Source organism: Panthera onca, chromosome C1 (genome assembly GCF_046562875.1).
Source record: "Panthera onca isolate mPanOnc1 chromosome C1, mPanOnc1 haplotype 2, whole genome shotgun sequence".
Lineage (NCBI taxonomy): Eukaryota > Metazoa > Chordata > Mammalia > Carnivora > Felidae > Panthera > Panthera onca.
Genome location: NC_138346.1, coordinates 200,339,043 through 200,365,136, shown reverse-complemented (window position 1 = coordinate 200,365,136; position 26,094 = coordinate 200,339,043). Strand labels below are relative to the sequence as shown.

General features: G+C 41.3%; 1 protein-coding gene across 1 annotated transcript; it reads right to left on the bottom strand.

Moving 5' to 3' along the window:
* Positions 1–26,094, bottom strand: DNAJC8 (DnaJ heat shock protein family (Hsp40) member C8). The gene is made up of 9 exons (XM_060624758.3): positions 25,967–26,094; positions 23,615–23,716; positions 12,318–12,374; positions 8,570–8,636; positions 7,953–8,047; positions 6,301–6,372; positions 2,842–2,933; positions 1,896–1,971; positions 1–828 (listed from the first exon to the last, which is right to left on the bottom strand). The coding sequence occupies exons 1-9, from the start codon at positions 26,042–26,044 to the stop codon at positions 706–708; spliced, it is 762 nt and encodes a 253-aa protein (XP_060480741.1). The 5' UTR covers positions 26,045–26,094; the 3' UTR covers positions 1–705.

Below are 26,094 nucleotides of genomic sequence, written 5' to 3'. Positions count from 1 at the left end.
TTAGGGTATAAAAATTTATTACATATACAGAATATTACCACTAACGAATGCAGACAGGCTAGGACAGAATGGTGGTGGGTGGAAGATGGCTAGCTCTTTGGAAAGTGAACAGGTTTGGGTGGCTCGGAGCCTCATGCCACACGGAAAGATCAGTCAGAAGGGAGAGCACATGCCACACACTGTTGGGAGGTCAGGGCATCGAGTGACTGTTCTGTGTGCCCACCGCCTTCCCTGTCTGATCTGGGGCTTCGAAGGATGCCACGCCCAGAAGCAAGCAACTGAAGCAGAGGGGATTCCTAAGGTGGCCCAGGCTTGTCTCTGAAGTCACGGCAACACCATTTTAAGCAATATGTTTAATTGGATGATTTCCACAAACTATACACGAGGTTTCTAACCATCACAATTCAGTGAAGTACAAAACATTAAGTTACGGGCTGTGGGAAGAGAAGGCGGCACCCATGGTGGCACCTTCCAATCCTGGTTGGTCTAGGGGTGGGGGTGGGGTAAGGTTTCATTTTAAACTGAGCCCCTCATTTCAATGTACAAAAGAATTACTCTGATCGATATTAAATTGTATTGAAAACAAAATGGACTAAAAAGCAACTACTACTCTATGTTGGGGTGGAAATGGGAAGAGAGAATGAGTCCTTCGAAGCAGGAGGGGAGACAGTCGGGGGAAGGTTCTGTGGCCGCGACCCTAGGTGGTCACTCACGCTGCTCCATTTTTACTTTCGGTGGTCTCAGGAAGGTCCGATTTTTCTTCTCTTTCTTCCCCTTTGTATTTGCTTGGAAGTTCCGCCAGCTGTCCACACGACCATCTCGACTTTCCTAAGCACAAAAGAGGTTTGGGACGAGGAAACTAGCTGACGAAAAGGGTCTGAACCTGCTCTGCCATCCCTGCAGCCCAGCCCTGCTCAGCCCTCTGGAATAATCCAAAAATAGAACAGAGCAGAGCCTTTCTTCACGCTTCCATGAGCCCACGGAAAGTGGCATCCCACCCCCAGAAGGCACGATCAGCTATAGGCAGGAAGAGGAGGACAAAATGTGTAATACTCATCACAACATTTGCTGGAGATCGCAGGGCTAGATACTTAGCATGTGCTATTTCTAACCCTCACAAAAAGCTGCCCATAGTATGTAAAGTGCCACCACCATTTCACATCTGAACACACCAAGACTCCGGGGTTAGATCACTTTCTCAAAGCCGTATGGACAGCCAGCAGCAGAGCTGCTCTTTCCACTGTACCTTCCTTCTGCCCCGCAAAACTTGGACGGAGGCTCAAAGCCAGCACAAGGCCTAGCCAGTGATGCCGGGAGGGCCTCCAGGGTCTCTCTCCTGCGTATTAAGAGCCCTATTCATTTCCTCTCTCTGCATATATGCAGGGAGACAGAAACAAAGTCATCAACTCTGGTTAGCCAATCCCTAGCCTAAGAGCTAAATGTTACAGAAGAAAAGACATCAGACGTTGCTCAATTGAGGAAACTGGCTGAGCACCTGAAGAATGTAACTAGGGTGTTAAAGAGGAATCAAGTTTAAAAGCCAGGACATCAGGGTCACAAGAACCTCAGTTTTTGCTAGCAGACCTCTAAGAACGGGGCTACTCCATGATTACCCCTAAACTAAACGTGCAAAGCATTTTTCTTGAGCCCACTTGGCAGCTGTGCCTTCCATAATCTCTAACCGTTCAGGGATCCTCCTTGCTCCCGCCAAGGCTGCAGAGCATACAGGCAGCTGAGCTAGGACTCATTCTCCAAAGCTCCTGCTCTTCCCCACAAATTCCCTTTCCCTGACTGTCTGCCCCAGTCAGTTCTGGCAATGCCCCAGGAACCAAGTTTCCACACGGGGAAGTTTTCTTACTCTGGAATGAGAATCCCTGGCCACCTTGGAAACTTACCTCAAAGTTTTTCTGCCACTCCCTTTCTCGTTTGGCTTTTTCTTGAGCTTCAATCTCTTCTTCCCTTTGTCGCTTCCTAGGAAGAAAACCAGACCAGAGTATTGATATGATACCTAGAGACTCTCTTAACCATAAAAGTTAAGTCATCTCCCCACAGAAACAAGTATATCAAGTAAATCAATTCCAAGTATATCAAGTAAACCTAATTGCAGATTAGAACATGGGCAAGAGCTACAGGGCAAGATACAAACATCCCTATTATACAGACGGACATATATGGTTACCAAGGCCCAGCCAACAATAATCGTAAGTTATGGGCTCAGTCCAAAAGTTCCAGGCTCAGTCTGTGACAAAGCTATCTCAAGAACCCAGGTGACCCTACTTCAGTAGAACGACCATTATAATAGCAGAGGTTCTTACAAGAGGATCTCTGGACAAAACCCAATCCCAAAACAAGAACATTTCACACAGCCTCAACTACCAAAATGTAGTTACTGCTAAACACTAATAAACACTACAAGATACATAAGTTAACCTCAAGATTTCTGAAAAGCCAGGGAAATCATACTTTGGGACAATAAGTGTTTTGTAAGTGATTACACTGTTCAATAAATACTACATACTCACCAAAGCTGCAGACACTAGTCACACAAACGGTTCTGGCCTCTGCCTATTTAACCCCAAGAAATCAGGAAGAAAACATATAGCACTCTTGATTAACAACTCCCTAAGGATAGGTCTATTCAATTTCCCAAAAGTCAGAGAGAATTTCTTACCCTAAAGATTCAAAAGTTTGGCTGTTTCAGGTAACTATTTTAGACAGTCTCTTAAACGATACACTACATCATTCCTTGATTCAATAAACTCTTCATGAGGAAAATCCCCAAAGACCAATTTTGGTTAATCTAGGTATTTAGATGGATTAAACGAATATTCTGATGTATACCTTTCGTGCATCTCTTTGGCTTCTCTCTCTTTCCTTTTAATTTCCAGCTCAGCAAAGAGTTTCATGGTCTGTTTATATACTGCTTGTTTGAACTACAAGAAAATTAAGAAAAAAAGAAAATAAAAGCATTTTACCAGCAACGTGAATCAAGCACTTTTAGATGGCGTCAAGATAAAAGCAGATGCGAACCAGCAAGGAAGAAAGATTTCAGAGAGAACTACTTAATGATGCTCTCTCCTGAGAGATAAATAACATAACCACCCATGAAAATTTTCCACTTTCACCAAGCAGATGATACACAGGAAACTTGCTCTGCTAAAAAGCACGAAAAAGAAAAAAATTCGATTTGTTTATCATAACCATGTTGGAGGGCCCTTTCCTCCAAAGAACTCTGAAAAAATAACTTTCTTTCTTTTCACAAGTATTTCATCATTACTCTGTGCTAGGCACCCAGCCAGGTACTATGAGTTGCTATCAAGCAGACCAGTCTCAGGCGTCTACTAACTATGGCAGGGCCACTGACGCTATTAGCTGTGTGTCTTCCACCACCCCATTATCTGTTCTCCTTCCACGTAAAGCCCCTTGTCTTTAGGTATCTGGTCACCCACTGTAAAAACCCATCTTTCCTAGCCTTCCTTGAAGCTAGGTGTGGCCATGGAACTTAGCCTCCAGCCAACAGAACATAAGGAGAAATGATGCAGCAATTTCCCGGAATGTTCTTACAGGGAGTACGCTTGTCCCTCCTTGCCACCTTCCTCTATTCTATTTGGTACTCGGGTGAGGTGATGACACACCCAGGACCGTGAGGATGGGGGCAACAGCCTTGTTGGCAGAGCCACAGAGAGGAGAATGAGTCCTTGAATAACACATGGTCCAGGGCTGCCATACCAGGAGCCATCTTCCCAAAGACTATATTATACACGACAGAAAACAAATCACGGTCTTGTTCAAACCACCATCGTTTTGGGTCTCAGTTGTACACAGCTAAACTTACATTCTACTTAATACGCAGACAGAAAAAAAAGACACAACGTGAGACAGAAAACAGGACTCGATCTTTAAAATGTTTTTTCTTCAAAATATGAAGTATTTAAAAAAAAAATTTTTTTTTAACGTTTTATTTATTTTTGAGACAGAGAGAGACAGAGCATGAACGGGGGAGGGGCAGAGAGAGAGGGAGACACAGAATCGGAAGCAGGCTCCAGGTTCTGAGCCATCAGCCCAGAGCCCGATGCGGGGCTCGAACTCACGGACCGCAAGATCGTGACCTGAGCTGAAGTCGGACACTTAACCGACTGAGCCACCCAGGCGCCCCATGAAGTATTTTAAATATACAAAGAAAAATAGAAAGTAACCCATCATGCAGATTTCATAGAACCTATATCCTAAAATCAGAGACACTGGAGCAAAGAGTAATGTGCAGAGAAAAAGGGAGGTAAAGGAATCCCAAAATCTGTCACTTCTTTTTAATACTGTTATCTGCCAGGCACTGCTCAATAAAAGCAATACTGACAACCCCAGTCCCTGATAAGGACAAACATCAAATGAGTGAAGGAGTCAGTCAGTCAGTCAGAATGAATATTTCAGTATCTTTAAAAAGTCCAAACTTTCTTGGATGGACAGTTACTGATTTTGAATATTTTATATTCTTTTGCTTTTTCCAAATTTTTTATCATTAGTATTGTTCTTATATAATCAGGAAAAAAACAAGACAACTTAAAAAAGTTATTAGGGTTCTTGGGGCAGCTGGGTGGCTCAGTCGGTTAAGCGTCTGACTCTTGATTTCAGCTCAGGTCATAATCTCATGGCTCATGAGGTAAGAGCCCCAAGTTGGGCCCTGTGCTGACAGTGCAGAGCCTGAATGGGATTCTCTCTCTCTCCCTCTCTCTCTGCCCGTCCCCCCCCCACAAAAATAAACATTTAAAAAAAAACAAAAACAACATCCTCAGGGTGCCTGGGTAGCTCAGTTGGTTAAGCATCCGACTCTTGGTCTCCTTGGTTTCCGCTCAGGCCATGATGTCGCAGTTTGTGAGGTCGAGCCCTGCACTGGGCTCTGTCCTGGCAGAACAGAGCCTGCTTGGGATTCTCTCTCTCCCCTTCTCTCTCTGCCTCTCCCCCCTGCTTGTGCTCTCTCTCTCTCAAAATAAATAAATAAAACTTAAAAAGAAAACAAAAAAAAACCCCCTTGCTTTAAAAAAAAATCCTTTAAATAAAATTTATTTTAGAAAATGCCAGCATTCTTTATTTTTTTTAATGTTTCTTTATTTTCAAGAGAGAGAGCGCAAGCGGGGAAGGGGCAGAGAGAGAGGGAGACACAGAATCCGAAGTAGGCTCTAGGCTCTGAGCTGTCAGCACAGAGCCCGATGTGGGGCCCAAACTCACGAAATGCGAGATCACGAACTGAGCTGAAGTTGGACGCTTAACCAACTTGCCACCCAGGTACCCCTTTTAATTTTTTTTTTTAACGTTTTATTTATTTTCTGAGAGGGAGAACGTAAGCAGGGTAGGAGCAGAGAGAGGGGGTACAAAGGGTCTGAAGCAGGCTTTGTGCTGACAGGCTGACAGCAGCGAGCCCGATGTGGGGCTTGAACTCACCAACAATGAGATCATGACATGAGCTGAAATTGGATGCTCAACCAACTGAGCTACCTGGGTGCCCCCAAAATTAGGGTTCTTAACAACGTAAAGGACCAAGGAGTATTTTTAAGAGAGTCTTCAGAAAAGACCAAAGAGGGACACCTGGGTGGCTCAGTTGGTGAAGCACTGGACTCTGGATTTTGGCTCAGGTCATGATCTCACAGTTGTGAGAGAGCCCCGAGTTGAGTTCCATATAGGGTGTGGAGACTGCTTAAGATTCTCTTTCTCCCCCCTCCCTCTGCATGCACATGTTTCCTCTCTCTAAAAAAAAAAAAAAAAAAAAAGGGGGGGGGGCACCTGGGTGGCTCAGTCGGTTAAACGTCCGACTTCAGCCCAGGTCACGATCTCGCGGTCCGTGAGTTCGAGCCCCACGTCGGGCTCTGGGCTGATGGCTCAGAGCCTGGAGCCTGCTTCCGATTCTGTGTCTCCCTCTCTGCCCCTCCCCTGCTCGTGCACGCACATGTGCATGCTCGCTCTCTCTCTCTCTCTCTCTCTCTCTCTCTCTCAAAAACAAATAAAACATTTTTAAAAAAAAGTAGAAACTACGGATAATGCTTGGTATGTATGTTTTATACAGTGAAGTCAACTGCAAACTCCAATCAGCAGACACACACTCAAAGAAAAAGTCATAGTCCTATGGTTTAAAAAAAAAAAAAAAGTGAAGCTTAAAGAAAGGTGAATGGACATACATTTAAATACTTTAAATTAAAACCAAATGTTTCTAGCATGTATGCACCATTTTTTAGGCTTCCTTCTCTTTAACCCACCAATCAACGAGCTCAATCACATGAGATAAGGTGGTTTTTCACATATTTCACTCACCAGCTCAGGATCATCCTCCTCCACATTTGTAGGTTTTCCTTCCTTCTTTAATTGCTTTTTTCGCTCTTTCACCTAAAAAAAATTTTTTCATCAGTTGAGAATATCCATTAAGCTACACACATATGACATGTGCACTTTTCAATGGATATAGCATACAATAAAAGGTTTACATGGAAAAAAAAAAAATGAGCCTCTTCCCCTCCCCTCCAAAACAGCAATGCAGTTAAAGGAGAACTAGGAATCAGGGGTCCTTCCTCTAACCTCATCTAAAATCCAATCCACCAGGAAGGATGCAAGAGGACCAGCAAGGAAGTTGTCCCCAACTCATCCGATCCTAGGCCAGATCCACAGAACCTTTGATACATTGAACAGATTACCCATTAATCTTTTGTGGTTTGTAGTTATGTGTTTATAGCAAAGAAACTACATTTGTCAAGTTTTATAAGAAGCTACAGAATTTGTGGCATTAAGTGTAACTGTTTCCAGGTATTTCAAAAATTGCATTATTGATAATTCTCACTGTGAAACCCCCTTAAACCAGTAATTTTCATACCACATTAACTGTTTGTTTGTTTGTTTGTTTTTTTATCATTCTGGCCACCATTGAGAGCTAAAAAAAAAATAAACATACCCATTCACATAAGAATGTCATTTCTCTATTAAATAACCATTTACTACTACAGCTCCAGCAAAAAGCCAGTGTCTTCCAAGCTCAGAATGGCCCTACTGCCACCTTGTGGCCAGAAAGCCTGAGGATGGCTCCTTTATAGGCAAAATAAGAGGAAAAGTAAATACCACAATGATTTAAGGAGAACTTGTCAGGTCCTTCCCTGATTTCTACCAAAATTTTGCCTACAGGTACCACTTCCAACACATGACCAGCAAGATAGACTTATGGCCATCTGTCTCTTTTTTACCCATTTTCTTCATCTAAATTGGACTCATTATTACTATTACTGGTTATACAGTTCTATTTCAGATTCCAAAGCTCTTCAAAGAAAAGGTCACACCCATATTCACTCCCAATTGAAACAGCTCTTACAAATGGCCTCACAATTCTTGCCCCAGCAAGTAAAAAATAAAAACAAAAACCTTTCTTACCTCAAGCAAGCCATCTTAACCCTTCCCACCACTCAGGAGATTTAGGTAATGCAAAAAAATAAAGCCAGCTATAACTCAATTTATTTTAGTTGATCCTTCCCAACCCTGTTATTAATACAGATATATACCTCCTCCTATTAAAAAGAAAAAAAATTACTCATATCCCCTTGCCAGTCTTTCCTCAAGCCCATGTTCCAACCCCTTCACTGAGACAAGAATAAAAATCCAGGGTCAAGGATCACCATGGCTGCTCCACTCTTCCACTCTCAGAAGTGGGTAACGTGACAACACGTGACGAGAGGGAAAGAAAAGCCCTCTCTCCACAGCATGCAGCTGGTAAGGAAAAGAGGTGGGAGCAGCCTCCTAGCCACTCCACACCCTGAGCTCTAAGGCACAACACTATTCATGAGCACCACAGCAAAGTTACAGAGACCACATAAATGGTCACAAATTGCACCAGTAGGTATTGCCAGGTTAACATTTACCCTCCTGCAAGGTGCCCAAGGCTTGCTAATACTTCCTGTAAACACAGCAGCACTATAAATACTTACAGTGTGTTCCACGTATTCTTTTCCTGCCTGAATTACATCCAGGGCCCTCTTCTTTTGTTCCTGATCCAGTAGCAACTTGTAAGCTTTGTCCACAGCTAATGCAAAACATTGAAATTAACTGTTTCTGCAAACACCCTCTGAAAGTCTGAACTATACTCAGGCAGCGTAAATGGACTTGTGCCATCTAAAAGCATTCCCTATTTTGTTAAATTATTTATTGTTGTTAAGCTAATTTTAAAACATACAACTACAGCAATGACTTTCCTTGAGAGCCTTGGAAAAAATTAAATATACCCTCAAGACTATGTACACCACAACTAGATTTAATTCAGTGATAAAATACTTCCAATTATTTTTGTTGTTGTTCAAAGAAGAAAAATGATCCTATGCAGTAACAGTCTTTGTTGGCACATAAAAGTTTTAACAAGGCAAAGTTAAGATCTATTTCTTAAACAGCAACATTCTGCTTTGCAATGACAACTGTTCTACTGAAAACCACAGCTTCTTCATCACCAGAAGACAAAACTGTAACATTCCTTCCTTGATCCAGGACAAGGAACAGTTAGTCTCTAGCACTGATAAAAGTTTTAGTCAGGAGCAGGTAAATTTACAAATACCTTCAAAAGCCTTTTGTGCTCTGTCAGCATCATCTTGGTTTTTGTCAGGATGCACCAATATGGATAACTACAACAAGGGGAAAGTTAGGTTTGTCAATACGAGGAACATTTAGTAACTCTTCACCTGCATCATGCCTCCTTCCGACCAAAAGCTCTAAGGTATTATAGCAAAAAAGACTGTCAGCCACAAACATTTTTTACAAATTAGTAAGTATCATAAAATGTGCAGAAACACTGGTCCTTAGAACTCAAGCCCCAAAAGGTAAAATGCTGGGAAACATTTAGGATTTTAATCACAAGGTCGAGAAGAAATATAAGCCAAGCATTACAAGGATGCTGTGAGGATGAAGAAGACTGAAAAGTACCCAGTTCCTATTATGTTCCTTATACTGATAAGCACTAAGAAGGCTAAAGCACGTATGAGACATCATCTCTTTCCTAAAAGAACTTTTAAAGTTGTGGTTCTCTAAGGAGGGGGGCGGGGGATAGGTTAAATAGGTGATGGGGACTGAGGAGTGTACCTGTTGTGATGAGCACCAGCTGACGTACGGAATTGCTGAATCACTATACTGTATGCCTGAAACTAATATTACACTGTATGTTAACTAGAACTAAAATAAAGACTTAAAAAACAAACAAACAAACAAACATTAAGTAGTAGTTCTTAGTTCTGGCTATGCTCCAACCCTGTAAAGCTTTTTAAAATATAGGTCTACTTGCTACTCTCAGACCCTCTGAATCAGTCTCTGACATCTGTACTTTTTTTTGAGAGAGATAGAGAGCACACGTGTGCACAGGAGCAGGGGAGGGGCAGAGAGAAAGGGAGAGAGAGAATCCCAAGTAGGCTGCTCACTGTCAGTGCAGAGCCCAACATGGGGCTCAATCCCACAAACCGTAAGATTATGACCTGAGCCCACATCAAGAATCAGACATTTAACCGACTGAGCCACCCAGGCACCCCTGGAATCTGTACTTTTTTAAGCCTCTACTGGATTAACCTCTACTGGGTAACAGGTGACAGTAAGGAATTAGTGTCAATTTTGTTAGGTCTGACAAGTAGTTATGCAAGAAAATGTCCTTTTTTTTTTTCCTTGGGGGGGATACATGATGAAATATTGGGGGTAAAGTACCATGACATCTATAATTTACTTCACAACTCGGCCAAAAACATAGTTAATGAAGCAAACTGTTGCCTACAGATGGTGAGTATATGAGGACTCACTGCTCTATTCTTTTCTTTTTAAAATATAATTAAAAATTTTTATAACAGGGGGCACACCTGGGTGGCTCAGTCAGTTAAACTTCAGCTCAGGTCATCTCACGATTTGAGCCCCACATTGGGCTCTGTGCTGACAGCTCAGAGCATGGAGCCTGCTTCAGATTCTGTGTCTCCTTCTCTCTCTGCCCTTCCCCTGCTCACGCTCTGTCTCTCTCTGTCTCTCAAAAAGAAACATATAATAAAAAAGTTAAAGTGAAAAGCAAATATCTCCATAGGTGATTCTTTCAGACAGCCAGGGTTAAGAACCACTGACCTACTGTCATTGACAGACCAAAACCAACTAATTGGAACAGTGGGACTTTTGGGGGATAATGACAGCAAGTGGGAATGAAATGCTAAATCCAGCATTACTGGAGTCAGAATCCTGGGCTCTAATTCCAACTTTAATCACCTACCAGCTGTGAGACCTTGAGCAATTCACTTAACCTATCTCTGTTCCAGTTTCCTCCTCTGTAAATACAATACTAGGTACCTCTAGCTCATTGAAATAATGCAAGAAACAGCATACTGTCTAGCACACATTGATAGCACAGAAAGAGGACATACTGCATGCCAAGAAAAAGACATACTTCTCTAAGTGCATTGTTCGATTACCTCATTTAAATCCTCATAACAATCTTACTGGGTAGACACATTACGGGCATTTTATAAATGAGGTAACAGGCACAGAAAGGTTGAAAGGGACTTGTCCAACTTCAAACTGCTCATAAGAGGTACAGCTGAGATTGAAACTCAAGTCATATAGCTCTAAGGCCCATACTCTTAACTATTAGATCATATTAATAACTAAAGAACTCTCACTGAGTTCTTCATACAGCTTACATAAAAAAGTTTTGACTGTGGATTTGAATGCTTGCTTATTAAATTGGGAAAGACTGCTAATGCATTACATTAGGAAACTTGACATTTTAAGGGGATAAAAGCTGAATATAAGTGCAGAGTAGAACTCAGGAAGAGAAAGTTATAAGATAGGGTGGAGCGCCTGGGTGCCTCTGTTGGTTAAGCATCTGACTTTGGCTCAGGTCATGATCTCACAGTTCGCAAGTTCAAGCCCTGTGTCAGGCTCTCTGCTGACAGCTCAGAGCCTGAAGCCTACTTCGGATTCTGTGTCTCCCTCTCTCTCTGCCCCTCCCCAACTCATGCTCTATCTCTCTCTCAAAAATAAATAAAACATAAACAAAAAAAATGTTTTAATGTTATATAATGGGAAATGACTTAGTAGGCAAAGATAAAAAACATCTTGGCTTAATAGCAGATCAGAACATGATTATGAGTCAGCAATGTGGGGGCAGTTACTGTATTGAGGAAGCAGGCATAATATTGGATATTAACAAGTATGGAATGCAGGAGATGAGAATTATATTCTGCACTGGTCAGACCCTATTACAATATGAAGTACAAAGAGATAAATAAAAGTTGGGGACATTTTAAAAAACAAACCAACAAAAAAGACATTAGGTATACAGAAAATCCAATTTGCAAAGACAGATGGCAGGGAGTGTATTTATTCAACTCCTAGAAAGAAAGGCTGGGGGTTACTCAGCTATCAAAATTGGAAGGGTTTTTTAAAAAGACTACTATAAACCTTTGTAGCTCAAGGTTATTAAACAACAGACTGGACAATAAAGCACTATTTACATGAAACCAGGTATCTCTTGGATGTTTAAGTTTGCACAAGATAAAGTTATTGAGGAAGGGGGTCTTAAAAATAAAAAAACTGTTTCAAATCATTTAACATGTTTTCTCCAGGAAGGCAGGGAATTTAATAAGCATGACTCCATGTAAGTTCCACTATTCTACCTTGTACTTCTCCCGCTTACTTAAGGGCCTGGAAAGGTTCTATTTGGATATAAGATTCATTCTATTCAGAGGTCAAATTCATCCTATTCTTCCTTCTCCCTCACTCCCAACTGTATGCTTAAATTTGAGAGTGGGTATGCTCCTGTAATAAGCTTCAAAAAGCCTGCTGAATGCAGTGGTCATTCAGCTCCATAGCTTACCAATAACTACTGCTGTAGGTGGGCTGTGTGAATAAGAGGTAAGCCATGGTCAATAAATTATTTAAGATTTTATGTCACTATGAGGTTTGTTTTTAAAGAGTTACATAATCTTGGGGCGTCTGGGTGGCTCAATGGGTTGAACGTCCAACTTCAGCTCAGGTCATGATCCAGCGGTTTGTGAGTTCGAGCCCCACGTCAGGCTCTGTGCTGACAGCTCAGAGCCTGGAGCCTGCTTCCGATTCTGTGTCTCCCTCTCTCTCTGACTCTCCCCCACTTGTGCTCTGTCTCTGTCTCTCTCAAAAATAAATAAAATGTAAAAAAAAAAAAAAAAAAAGTTACATAATCTTAAGCTTAAAAAAAAAATTAAATTTTGGTCCAATAGTCGTAACAGCAAATCCTAAGAGAATCATGTGCTACTATATTTCCAGAAGGTTCAGACTCCATCTATTACAGGGAAATAATACTGTACCTGTCGAAACCTCTTTTTTATTTCTTCATCTGTCACTTCAGGATCTATCTGAAGAACCTGGAAGAATCAAAGTCAAAACTGTAAAAGAGATTAGAAGAATTTATGAATTTAACAGGTGCCCAATAATTATAAATGTTATAATCAACATCTAGAGCAGTACTCAATATTCTAGAACAGTACCTGGCACACAGTTCTAAAAAACGCTCAAGGTACATAAATGAGGGGCACCTGTCTGGCTTAGTTGGTAAAGCTTATGACTCCTGGTCTTGGGGTTGTAAGTTTGAGTCCCACACTGGGTATGTGTGAAGATTACTTAAAAAATAAAAAAAGAAATATGGGGTGCCTGGGTGGCTCAGTTGGTTAAGCATCTGACTCTTGGTTTTGGCTCAGGTCATGATCTCACAGTTTCATGAGTTCGAGCCCCCAATGGGCTCTGTGCTGACAGTGTAAAGCCTGCTTGGGATTCTCTCTCTCAGCCTCTCTCTTGGCTCCTCCCCCACTTGCACTGTCTCTGTCTCTCTCGAAATAAATAAACTTTAAAAAAGGAAGGAAGGTAGGAAGCAAGGAAGGAAGGAAGGAAGGGAGGAAGGGAGGGAGGAAGGGAGGGAGGAAGGAAGGGAGGAAGAAAAATGAGGGGCACCTGGCTGACTCAGTCGGGAGAGTGTGCAACTCTTGATCTTGGAGTTGTAAATTCAAACCTCAGGTTGGGTGTAGAGATTACTTTAAAAAAATAAAATAAAATATTTTAAAAAAGGAAAAAAAGAAACATAAATGAGAAAACCAGTAACAGAATAACAGTTATACCATTTTATGTTTCTCAATATGTATTTCTCAATACAAAATACATTTATGTTTTACTCCATCAGAAGGACAATTTATCTTATATCCAGAGACAGGTTTCTGGACCATGTTGCATTTCTCCTTCATTCATTAAAAAAAGCACCCCCCTACACACCCCTACTTATCTTTGCAAATGTGGAGAAAGTACAAATACGCAATAAGGAGAATATGAGGCTGGATCCCTGATTTTCAATCCAGAAAGGCCCACGGGGCTCCCCTTTATATCTGTAATTCACATGGGCCAATGGTTCTCAGCCCAGAGTGAACATCAGAATTGCCTGTGAAGACCTGTGAGCAATGGGCCTCCTATAGAAAAGTCTGGTTCCAACTCAGTAGAACTGAGGTACAGTCAAATGGAAGGATCAACTGTATTTTTAGAGCAATTTGTTTTTTAAAGAATAAATTTAATCATTCTCCATGCCTGGGTAAGCTGGTGTTGACAGTCTTCACCATGGATCCTGAGCCCATCGCCACAAATATATATATTCACTCAGACATTTACAGAGTAGCTACTACCTGCTGAACACACTGCTATGTACCAGAAATGCAAAGATAAATAAGCAGGGAAAACGTATTTTTTAATTACCATATAATAAGTGCTTTGGGGGGAAGATTTCACAGTGTAGTCCATGGATTCAGCACAGCATTACTATTTATTTACTTGATATTCAAGGCCAGAGGGCGACAGGAGTTTGTTAGAAATCCAGAAGAGAAAGCCTCACTTAAGTGCAACAGAATCAGAATCAAAACTTAACAAGATCCCCAAGTAATCTGAATCATATTAAAGTCTGAGAAACACTGGTAAGAAATGATGTAGGTTAGAAAAAAGTGTGCTCAATGTTAGCAGAACTAAGGACGGGGCAGGTGGGGGGTGGTGGGGAGATGGACAGCAAAGAGAAAATAAATGAAAATAAACCTTGAAAAGAAAAACATATACCAAAAATTAAAAATGCATAGTAACCTACCAAGCTTAGTCAGATGCTTGCAGTGTTTTTAAAAAAAACCTGGCAACAAGTAATGTCAAGATTTATTGCAAGCTTTCAAAACATTCCAACAGCCCACCTATAGTAATAAAGTTAGTGGTAGGCAACGGAGCTGAATGACCACTGCATTCGTCCGACTTTGGAAGGTTACGACAAGAACACGCCCACTCTCCAATGCTAGGCATACAATAAGGGTGAGGGAACAGAAGAACTTTAAAGCAACACATTTTCAAGATTCATTGTGTCCCCTCTACCTTCCCAAGGGAGAAAGGAATTGGGAAAAAGTCACTTAAGAAAAGTATGCAGCTATATAAGATTTATAGATAAAAGAAGGTAACTGTACATACACAAATATTCAGAAGAGAATTTTACCTTACCTTGGTTCTGGGGAAAAGAAACGTATTGGAGCAAACCAAAGTCCAACCAACCCCAGAAGGTGTACAAAATGAATGAGAAAGAATGGAAAACCTCCCACCTCACATATAAAAAAAGCCTCCAATAAAGCTATAGCCTAGAACTAATGCCAAATATAATTCATAAACCTTGACTGATTCCCAAATTAAATAAAATAGCTATAATTAAGATTTGGTGGACAACTGGGGCCACTTGAGTGTGGACTACATTAGATGATGTTATTGAATTAATGTTGTTTTTCCTAGGTGCAATAATGGTGTTGTGGTTATATGGCTATATATTCTTATTCTGAGGAGATGCCTGGTAAATTATTTAAGCATGAAGCATCACAATGTCTACAGCTTACTTTCAGATAATCTGGCAAAAATGAAGGTATGTATATATACACACACACCAGCCTTGTTTTTCCAAGAATAACTTAATCACATGTGTACTGATCAGTGGCAACAAAAATTCACTGAGTGCCTTCAAAGCTAATCAACTCCTTTTCTATCCTTAATAGATGGAGGTACCATATGTGGCCATGAAATACAATGAATACAGTGGGCCTATACCTGTGGCCCAAACCTCTTTAAAGCCAGCTTCACACTCAGTACAAACTTATGGAGCACCTATGATTCCTACTGTGCTCACTACTATTTTCACGGAATTGAAGGTCCATCAGGGGAGGAACAGACAAGAAACAATTCTTACAAATGTGACAAATGCCATATTACCAACATGGCTCTTAGGAAGCACACAGATCTGTTCAGATTCTTGGAAGGTTTTTCTGAACTCCTACTGTGTCTCAGGCTTTGGGGATACTGCAATGAAAAATCCAGTCTTAGACCTCAAAGAGTTCATTAACCATCACACATGAACAAAAATGCCTGACATCGATACAAGTTTCTGAACTCAAATTGTAACAGCCTCCTTTGGAATCTTTCACTTGAAAAAGGAATCCAGTTTTAAGTCATATGTGAACTCTATGAGCTGATAATTATGTACAAGTTCCAGAGTTCTACTAAGATAAACACCTTTCCTTCCGAAGTACTTAATAAGATACACAAAAAAATAAAGTGGGTAGAGCTCCTTGCTGGGGCCTTGAAGTTAAATCAAAATAAGGAACATGAAAAGGACAGGACTGAGCAGGGGCACAGGTTCCTCTACGCTTATGGAAGAAGTAGAGAAGGGCCTTCAACTGAAGAATAATTGCAGAATGTGTAAGATCCTTGCATAATAGCTGAAGGTCAGACACATGGCCAAACAGGGAGCTAGAGAGAGGGCAGGAAGAGAAAAGAAAAATGCGCCCTGGATGATGATTCCCGTAATAAGGTCCCTCAGATTCCCAGTCTTACTCCTCCCTTTTCTACCTGCTACTCGGTGAGATGGTGTCTAGGCAGACCACTCACATTTCAGTTGACCAGGTGACACCTGGCATGACAGCTATCACTGCATTACTCTCCTTACTAGAAAAAGACCAGGGGTGCCTGGGTGGCTCAGTCTCTTGATTTCAGCTCAAATCATAATCTGGCGGTTTGTTAGATTGAGCCCCGCGTCCAACTCTGCGCTGAGTGCGAAGTCTGCTGGGGATTCTCTCTCTCCCTCTCCTGCTTACCTCTGTAGAAAACTCAGATTCATTTAGATGTCTCCATAGCTGCTACGTGAAAAACAAAAGTCGCTCATTTCCTATATCACCAGGAACACCTAATTCTGACTCAAGGTTCAAAAAGCAACTTCATAAGGAGACAATGACAGTAACACCCACCCTATATAGTGGCCACCACATCTGTAGAAAATAGAAAAGACAAAAGTTCTATGGATGGTCATCGAGTCCTGCCCATTCAAACACAATCTCTCATCTTCCCAAGTGTCAACCTCACCGTATCTTTGTGTAAAGATAAATATATTCACACATACATTCATGCACACTGTCAACTCTTGAACACAGGTTTGAACTGCATGGGTCAACTTACATATGAATTTTTTTTCAATAAATATAGTATACTACTATCAATGTATTTTCTCTTATGACTTTTTAATATTTTCTAGCTTACTTTACTGTAAAAATACAGTATGTAATACATATGCAAAACGTGTTAATTGATGGTTTGGTCTCAGTAAGGCTTCTAATCAATAGTAGTTTATTAGTAGTTAAATTTGGGGGTGAGTCAAAGTCATACACAGATTTTTAATTGCATGAGGGTTTGTATGACTGACTAATCCCTGCATTGTTTAACGGTCAATTGTGAGTGTGTACATACGTATATACACATATATACATATGCATAATGTGTACATATACTCCAACATTTTTTTTTTTTGTTTATTTTGAGAGAGAGAGAGAGAGGGAGCAAATCTCAAGCACGTTCCACGGCCCAACACAGGGCTCGAACCCATGAACCACAAGATCATGACCTGAGCTAAAGTCAGACGCTTACCCAACTGAGCCACCAGAGCCCCTCAAACATACTTTATATAGTCAGGACAGGAACTACAGGGCAGTGACTTCCAGAACCACATTAACTAGTAGGGTGTTAAAATTCCAGCCTTCATAGTAGTCCCAACAATCTGTCATTTCTTTTCAATCAGATAACCACAGGAAACACAAATTACCTTAATAAATAAATGGGTAAGTTATATGATCACATGTCCCCTTTTCATGGTACTCTGCACAATTTAAAAGTATGGTTAAATAGAGGGGCACCTGGGTGGGTTAGTCAGTTGAGCGTCTGACTTCAGCTGTCAGATCATGATCTCCAGGCTCATGGGTTCGAGCCCCATGTCTGGCTCTGTGCTGATAGCTTAGAGCCTAGAGCCTGTTTCAGATTCTGTGTCTCCCTCTCTCAAAGATAAGTAAACATTAAAAAAAAAAAAAAAAAAAAAGTATGGTTAAATACAAAGAACATATCATCAAATTCTTTATCCTTCTCAAACAAATTATCTTCTCCCTTCCCTCCCCCAAATTGTATCAAGAATACTCTTGGGGAAAAACAATCAGGGGCTCCTGGCTGGCTCAATAGGAAGAGCATGCGACTTTTGATCTTAGGGTCATGAGTTCAAGTCCCTTAACTCATGACCCCAAGACCAAGGGTCACATGCTCTTCCAACTGACCCAACCAGATGCCCCTCAAAAGTACTCTTTAAGTTTTCTGTCTTACCCTTCCCTTTCTGAGCAATACAATCCAAACACATTAAGTGGAGCCAGGCAAAGTAGACACCTATCCTGGGTAGGACATCAAGATAGCCCAGTGCAGGGTCAGAGCCCATCTGGGATGAAGATGGTGGTGACCACACAGGAAACAGTGGCCAGTCACACCATGGTGGAACACAAATGGGGTGAGAAGAGCATCCACACAGAAAGGTACCCTGACATGGAGGTACAAAGTGGGTTGAGAAGGGCATCTCAGTGGGCAGGCAGCCAGGCATAGGGTGTTAAAACCTAAGCAGGGTAAGACTGTGAACATGGGAGGGTAGCCAAGTGCAGGGTATCAGAGCCCAAGAGGGCTAAGGAAAGCATCCACATGAAAGCAGAGTTGAGGGGCGCCTGGGTGGTTCAGTTGGTTAAGCGTCTGACTCCAGCTCAGGTCATGATCTCACAGTATGTGAGTTCAAGCCCCACATCAGGCTTTCTGCTGTCAGCACAGAACCTGCTTTGGATCCTCTGTCTCCCTCTTTCTCTGCCCCTACCCTGCACACATGCGTACCCTGTCTCTCAAAAATAAATAAACATTTTAAAAATTTCTTTAAAAAAAAAAAGGAAATAGAATGCAACCGGGGTATTTGAGAGTGGGCAAGGTAAGAAAAGTGTCTACAAGGGAAGTGGGTTGGCACAGAGTATAGGAGTCCAAGCAAGAATATCTCCACAAAGGGATGGCCTAGCATGGGAAACTTGTACTTGGTGAGGTGGGCACCCATGTAGGAGGGCATCCAACATAGGAAGGCAGTCCAACAAGAGGTGTCAGAACCCAAGCAGAATGTAGACAGCACTTGGATGGAAGTATGACAGTCACAGAAGTTGGAGCCTGATCAGGGTGAAGAGAGCCTCCATGCAAAGGCGGGGGGGGATGGAATGGAGTTAGAGCCCAAGTAAGATGGGGAGGATGTTTTCAGAGGAAGGTAGCCTGACGTAAGGGTCAAAGCCAGAGCAGGGTAGAAATGTGCCTGTTTGATGGGGAGGATGCTGGAGTCCAAAAGGGATGAAGAGAGGTCCCAAGGAGCCAGAGGTGGGTGAGGAATGCACCCACCTGGAAGGGTAACCTGGCATGGGAGTTTTAAGCTCAGGTACGGTGAGGAATGGCAGCTGGGAGATCAGATGTAAACAGGACGATCAATTAAGTAAATATACACATATTTAAAATAGTGGGAGCCTGATTTCTCACTATGAGAGAAGGGAACTACAAACATGTTAAAAAAAAAAAAAAAAAAAAAAAAAAAAAACACAAAACTAGAATAAACCCTGTAGTGTTGGATTGAAATTGGATGTCAATACATGTATGTACACATGCAAACACACATATGCATGCATACACATACACTCACTTCTTAGCCCTATCTACCAATAGGGTCTGGAGTAGTGACATTCCCAACAGCAATGAGTACACCTAGCACCCAAATCTTTATCTCTAAATACCATTCTTCACTAAAAGGAATCGGAGCTCCTCACTGAAATGATTTTAGGCTGGGTCAGGAAAAGTACAAGAGTGTCTAGTAATCAAAGAATGATGAAAACATATCGAAAGATAGGACCTTGCTTGAAAGATAACCTACTGGCCCAATTTGGGACAACTTGAGCAACAAAATAAATAATATCAAAATACAACACACTGGATAAAATAGGAAACCCTAAGTCTATACTGACTAATAAATGAATAAACTGAAACTTTGATAAGAGAATATTTACACTGTCTCAAAGTGCCTCCCCATAAAATACTTACTAATTACAAAAGGGAAAAAAAGTAACTTATGAACACAGCAGGCACCTCTCGAAGTGATCAAGTTAACATCATTAGAAATGGGATAAACCTGGGATACTGGAAATATCATGTACTTTATAAGTTGCCAAGAGAAGAATACAGTATCACTTCTGTGATATTCCTGCATTCCAACATTGCATAAACTGAATCCAACTGAAGAAATATCAAACAACCTCAAATTGAGAGAGACGCTACAATATAACTGGCTTGGGTGCGCCTGGCTGGCTCAGTCAATTGAGCGTCCAACTTTGGCTCAGGTCATGATCTCACAGATCGTGGGTTCAAGCCCCAACAGCTCAGAGCCTGGAGCCTGCTTCAGATTCTGTGTCCCCCTCTTTCTCCGCCCAACCCCTGCTTATGCTCTGTCTCTGTCTTTCAAAAAAGAATAAACATTTAAAAAAAATTTTTTTTAATAAATAACTGGCCCGTAATCTTAAGAAATGGTAAGGTCGTCAAAGTCAAGGAAAGGATGAGAAACTGTTCCAGACTAAAGACTAAACAGACACAACAACTAAATATAACAGTTGATTCTTGACTGGATCCTTTTGCTGTAGAGGACATTATTGCGACAACTGGCAAATTTGAATGGGGTCTGAGAACTACATGGTAACAGTGTACCAATGTTTCTTTCTTGATTTGGATGGTTATATTGTGCTTCAGTAGGAAAGTGTCATTTGTAGGAAAAACACACTGAAGTATTCTAGAGCAAAGAACATCATACTAGCAACTTGGTATCAAACGGTCCAAGAAAGTCTTCATAATGTACTTGTAACCTTTCTACAAATCTGAAATTGTTTTAAAATGAAACAGTTCTTGGGGTGCCTGGGTGGCTTAGTCCTTAAGCATCCAACTTCATCTGGCTCAGCTCATGATCTCGTGGTTCCTGAGTCTGAGTCCTACATCAGGGTCTCTGTTGTCAGTACGAAGCCCACTTTGGATCCTCTGCTTCTCTCTCTGCCCCTCCCTTCCTCTCTCCGCCCCCCCCTCAAAAATAAACATTAAAAAAAAAAAGATAAATAAAATGAAACAATTCTTTAAAAATTACTCTTCAGGAGCACCTAGGTGGCTCAGTCAGTTAAGCATCTGACTCTTGATTTCAGTCCACGTCATGAGCTCACCATCCATGAGATTAAGCCCCAAGTCAGGCTCTGCACTGACAGTGAGGAACTTGCTTGGGATTCTCTCTCTCCCTCTCTCTGCCCCTCCCCACACACTCTGCACACACGCACACCCTCTCTCTCAAATCAATAAACTTCAAAAAAATTTTTTGTTACTCTTCAAAAAAACAGAAGCAATGGACGAGCCTTGAAAGCATTATGCTAAATGAAATAAGTCAGACACAAAAGTACAAATACTATACAATTCGACCTATATGAGGCACTTAGAATAGGCAAATTGATAGATAGAAAATAGAATAGAAATCACCAGAGACTGGGAGTAGGAGGAATGGGGAGTTATTGTTTAATGGGTTTGGAGTTTCTGTTTAGAATGATGAAAAAGTTCTAGAGAAGACAATGATGATGGGTGCACAACACTGAATGTACTTACTGCCCCTGAAATGTACACCTAAAAACTGTTAAATGGTTAATTAGATGTTATGTATATTTTTTTTTTTAATTTTTTTTTTTTTAATGTTTATTTATTTTTGAGACAGAGGGAGATAGAACATGAGTTGGGGAGGGGCATAGAGAGAGGGAGACACAGAATCTGAAACAGGCTCCGGGCTCTGAGCTGTCAGCACAGAGCCCGATGCGGGGCTCGAACCCACGAACCATGAGATCATGACCTGAGCCGAAGTCGGACGCCCAACCGACTGAGCCACCCAGGTGCCCCAGATGTTATGTATATTTTACCACAATAAAAAAAAAAGTAGGAACAAAAAAAAGTTTACAGGTGCTCAATAAGTGTTATTTTTATAAGAGGTAACAATATTCATGTCAAAGTTATTTATAATTGTGAATAACTAGAAACTAGTTTAAATATCCTATAATAAAGAAAAATAAAGGAATTATTAAATAATTTTTTTAATTTTCAGAGACAGAGAATATGAGCAGGGGAAAGGGCACCAGGGGGAGAGAGACAGAATCCTAAGCAGGCTCCACACTCAGTACGGGGCCCGACGCGGGGCTTGACCCACTATCCTGAGATTACAAACTGAGCTGAAATCAAGAGTTAGATGCTCAACTAACTGAGCCACCCAAACATCCCAGTAAAGGAATTCTTTAAATAAAAACTGTGGAGACTTTTAAAAATGTGTACACCAGGGTGCCTGTGTGGCTCAGTCAGTTAAGCATCCGACTTCAGCTCAGGTCACGACCTCAGTTAGTGACTTCGAGCCCTGAGTTGGGCTGTCTGCTGTCAGCACAGAGCCCACTTCAGATCCTGTCCCCTTCTCTCTGCCCGTTCCACCCTCAAAAATAAACTTTAAAAAAACAGTAGAAGTTTCTTTTTAAAAAATGTATACACAGGGGCACCTGAGTGGCTCAGTCGGTTAAGTGTCTGACTCCGGCTCAGGTTGTGATCTCATGATCCATGGGTTCGAGCCCCACGTCGGGCTCTGTACTGACAGCTCAGAGCCCAGAGCCTGCTTCGGATTCTATGTCTCCCTCTCTCTCTGCCCCACCCCTGTTGATGCTCTGTCTCTGTCTCTCTCAAGAAATAAACAAACATTAAAATTTAAAAAAAAAAAAAAATGTATACACATATTTTGTATAACAATATAGCATTTATTTTATTTATTTATTTCAATCTAATTTAGTTAACATATAGTGTAATAATGATTTCAGGAGTACAATTTAGTGATTCATCACTTACACATAATACCCAGTACTCATCCCAAGTGCCCTCCTTAACACCCATCACCCATTTAGCCCATCCTCCCCACCCCTCCAGCAACCCTCAGTTTGTTTTCCATATTTGGGTCTCTTATGGCCTGCCTGCCCCTCTGTTTTTATCTTTTTTTGCTTCCCATTGTTCAACTGTTTTGTTTCTTAAATTCCACATATGAGGGAAATCATATGACATTTGTCTTTCTCTGATAGACTTATTTCACTTAGCATAATATAATCTAGTTCTGTCCACATTGTTGCACAGTACAGCATTTAAAATAGCATGAAGTAGGGGTGCATGGGTGGCTCAGTCGGTTAAGCATCCGACTTTGGCTCAGGTCATGATCTCCAGTTCATGAGTTCGAGCCCCGTGTCAGGCTTTTTGCTGACAGCTCAGAGCCTTGGGCCTGCTTTGGATTCTGTGTCTCCCTTTCTCTCTGCTCTCCCCACCACTTGCACACACTCTCTCTCTCTCAAAAATAAACATTAAAAAATTTTAAAAAATAAAATAGCATGAAGTACATTATCCTCCTTGTTTCAAAACAGAACTTTTAAAACAGTTCAAGTATAAGCAATTAAGATGGAGCTATTTCTCTTAGGTGGGGTTATACTTGATTATTCTTGCTTTTATTATATTTCAAATCTTTGTAAGAAATATGATTTACTTTCATATTTAGGAAAAGTTCAAAATTATAAAACAAAGGAGACCCAGAAAGTATATTTGCTTGTCTATAACCCTGTGGTCATTTTTTGGTTGTTGGATATTTGATATATTTTTTTAAGTTTACTTATTTTTGGAAGAGAGAGAGAGAGAGAGAGCAGGGGAAGGGCAGAGACAGGGAGACAGAGAATACCAAGCAGGCCAACATGGGGCTCAAACTCAGGAACCATGAGATCATAACCTGAGCCAAAACCAAGTGAGTCAGATGCTTAACCAAGTGAGCCACCCAGGCACCCTGGGTTTTCAATATTTTTTACTGCGGTACGAAAGAAAAGTTGTAACAAGCAAACTAAATCAAAGATCCTAAGTTTATCAAGGGTAGCTAGCCCTTCACATCTGAAAATAAAGCCCTGTATATTAGGGTTGGTAAAAGATGGAGAATATTTGACAGGTCACAGACCATCTCATTTTTCCTAACATGCTGCCTTCTCATGCTTTGCTCACAATAAAACCAGCCAATCTCAGTTCCAACTATAAGACAAAGGTTCTGATGTAAGTCTGCCTGCAGCTATGAAAAGCTCCCATCACAAGGCCATAGCAACCTCAAACAGCTCACCTCAAATGGGTTCAAATTGAAGTAGGAGGAACCAGGACGGGTCAATCTTTCAATCTGATTTTTGGATGTTAGAACTGAATCTCTCTTCTCTATTTGTTTGACCTAAAATGAAGGGAGATAAAAACTTCATTACTAAAGTTCAATAATAAACTCTGAATTGTCATTTTAACAAGCTACTGACATGTTGAGCAAAATCTGTCTACATGTGAACATTTGAAGAATAATTACAACAGGTATCATTCACTGAATTCTAACACTGTAAAAACTTTACATATATTTATTCCTCTCAACCATCCTATACAGTAGATACTACTATTATTCCCATTTTACAGATAGGAAAACTGAGACTTAGAGAGGTTAACTGATCTGTTCCTGGCTACCCAACTTGTAAACTAGAATTTTAATTCCAACAGTCTGACTCCAAGATAAGAATCACAAATGAACATAAATAAGTCACAGCCACCACCTTCAAAGAGCTTCCACTTTATGACAGAAGATGTACTAGTGTTGTTCATACTTAATTTACAATTTTTCATTTAAGAAAAATACAATTACACTGAAATATACCATACACTAAACACAGCATTAAAAAAGTATATGGGAGGGACAAGTAATTCTGCCTACCTATCACGCGAATAGAGTTAGAAAAATCCCGGACCCAAAACAACACCAAGGAGAACAGGCACTAGGTAGTGCCAGAAAAACATCCTTGGTACCACAGTCAGAATTGGAATGCTAGTTGAAATGAATCATGTTATGTTCATATGTTATATACCATCTTTATTCCTATGGCCAAAAGGAGTTTGGAAATAATTTTGGAAGCATAAAAAGCCATTCCTTCTCAGTATCTTTCCTCTTCACTTTCTTGAAAATAGCATGTCACTCCTCACCCCATCTTCTTTCCTAGACTTATGTTTCCTCGTAGCACCTGACACTATATTTTACATGTTTATTGCTTATCTTTCTCTATAGGATGCAAGCTCTAAGACAGGATTTTTCTAGTGTTCACTACCATACCTCCAGCACCTAAACAGTACATTTGTACGTGTCAGGTGCTCAAGAAACACTGGTTGAATGATGTCTGAAGGATCCTCCTTCATGTACTTTCCCTCGTTCAATTCAGAGAAGCCAGAATTGTTTTTAGTTTATTTTTATTTCTAACTAAGAGATGGTAAGTGAAACAATTTCCAGTGTAACTGATGAGTAGTCATTAGAGGTCAATAAACTTTGGTACCAGCATATCAACATTTTCATGTGAATTAGGCATTTCAAAAGGACAGACTATAAAGGATATGCTAATTCCATTTTCAAATTTAATACTGTGGAGAATCTACTATGTAACAAGCACTGTTACAAATACCAAAGATAAAAAACGAATGTGACACGGTGCTGAACTCTGAGCAGCTCACAGCCTAGACAGGAGCAACTCCATTCCTCAAATCCATGCCATTCAGCTTTAACTCTTAGAAAGATGCTTCTTTCTGCTTTATATGTTATGACACCTTTTCTTATACCTTAACTCCTTTAACGTTCATAAAAACTCTTGTTTTAATATTAACTCTGGCTTTACAGAGGTAAAAACCTAAGATCTGCAAAATCAACGTCTTGAAAGAATTAAAACACAGTCCAACTGCCTTGCAAAAATCCAATCCAAGGTCCCCTGACTCCAAATGGCATGCTTTTCATTTATTCATTCATTTATTCAACAAATATTTACCAAGCAATTACTATGACGTACGTGCTGGAAATGCGACAATAAGTGAGGCTCACACCAAACTGACCCCCCCAATCCTAACATGATACCAAGCTGATATCTGCTGTAAGACCCAGAACAAATTATTTCGCTTCCCTAAACCTCAGGTTTGTCATCTGTAAAACAAAGATAATGCCTCCCTGGCATGATGCATAGTGCCTGGCGCCCACGAATGGCAGAAATAACCAGTAATACAACTCATTACAAAGGACTAAGGGTAGACAGTGCTTCCGTTCAGAATAAAAATGAGGCCCAGCAAAGTTAAGTCGCCCCCAAGAAGGCCGGACTCTGCCAGCTCCTGCCAGCCTCGGACTCCGCGGACTTGGGGCCCTCTGCACGCGCCCAGGCACTTCGTTGGCCACAATCGTCGTCTACCCGCAGACGTCGGATCCTGGCCCCTTTTTCGATGCCCAAGGGATTCCCCCAGCAGCTACGAGGCAGAGATGCGCACACACACCCCCAGCCCCCCTGCCTGCCCGAAGGCCAGACAGGAGGAACCGCCCAACGGTCCAGGCCAGGAAGACCACTGCCTTTGCCCGCTGGGAAAGTAGGACCGAGTGGAGTCGCCCCGGTGCCACTACTCCTCACTCGGCGTTCACCTCACTGTAGAAGGTCATAAATGCTTCCTCAGTGCTCCCTCCGCCAGCCGAAGCCCCGCTCTCTCCTGGAGCCGCCATTTCCCCGGCCCAGCAACCACGTGACTCTCCCGCGCAGGCGCAGCCTCCTG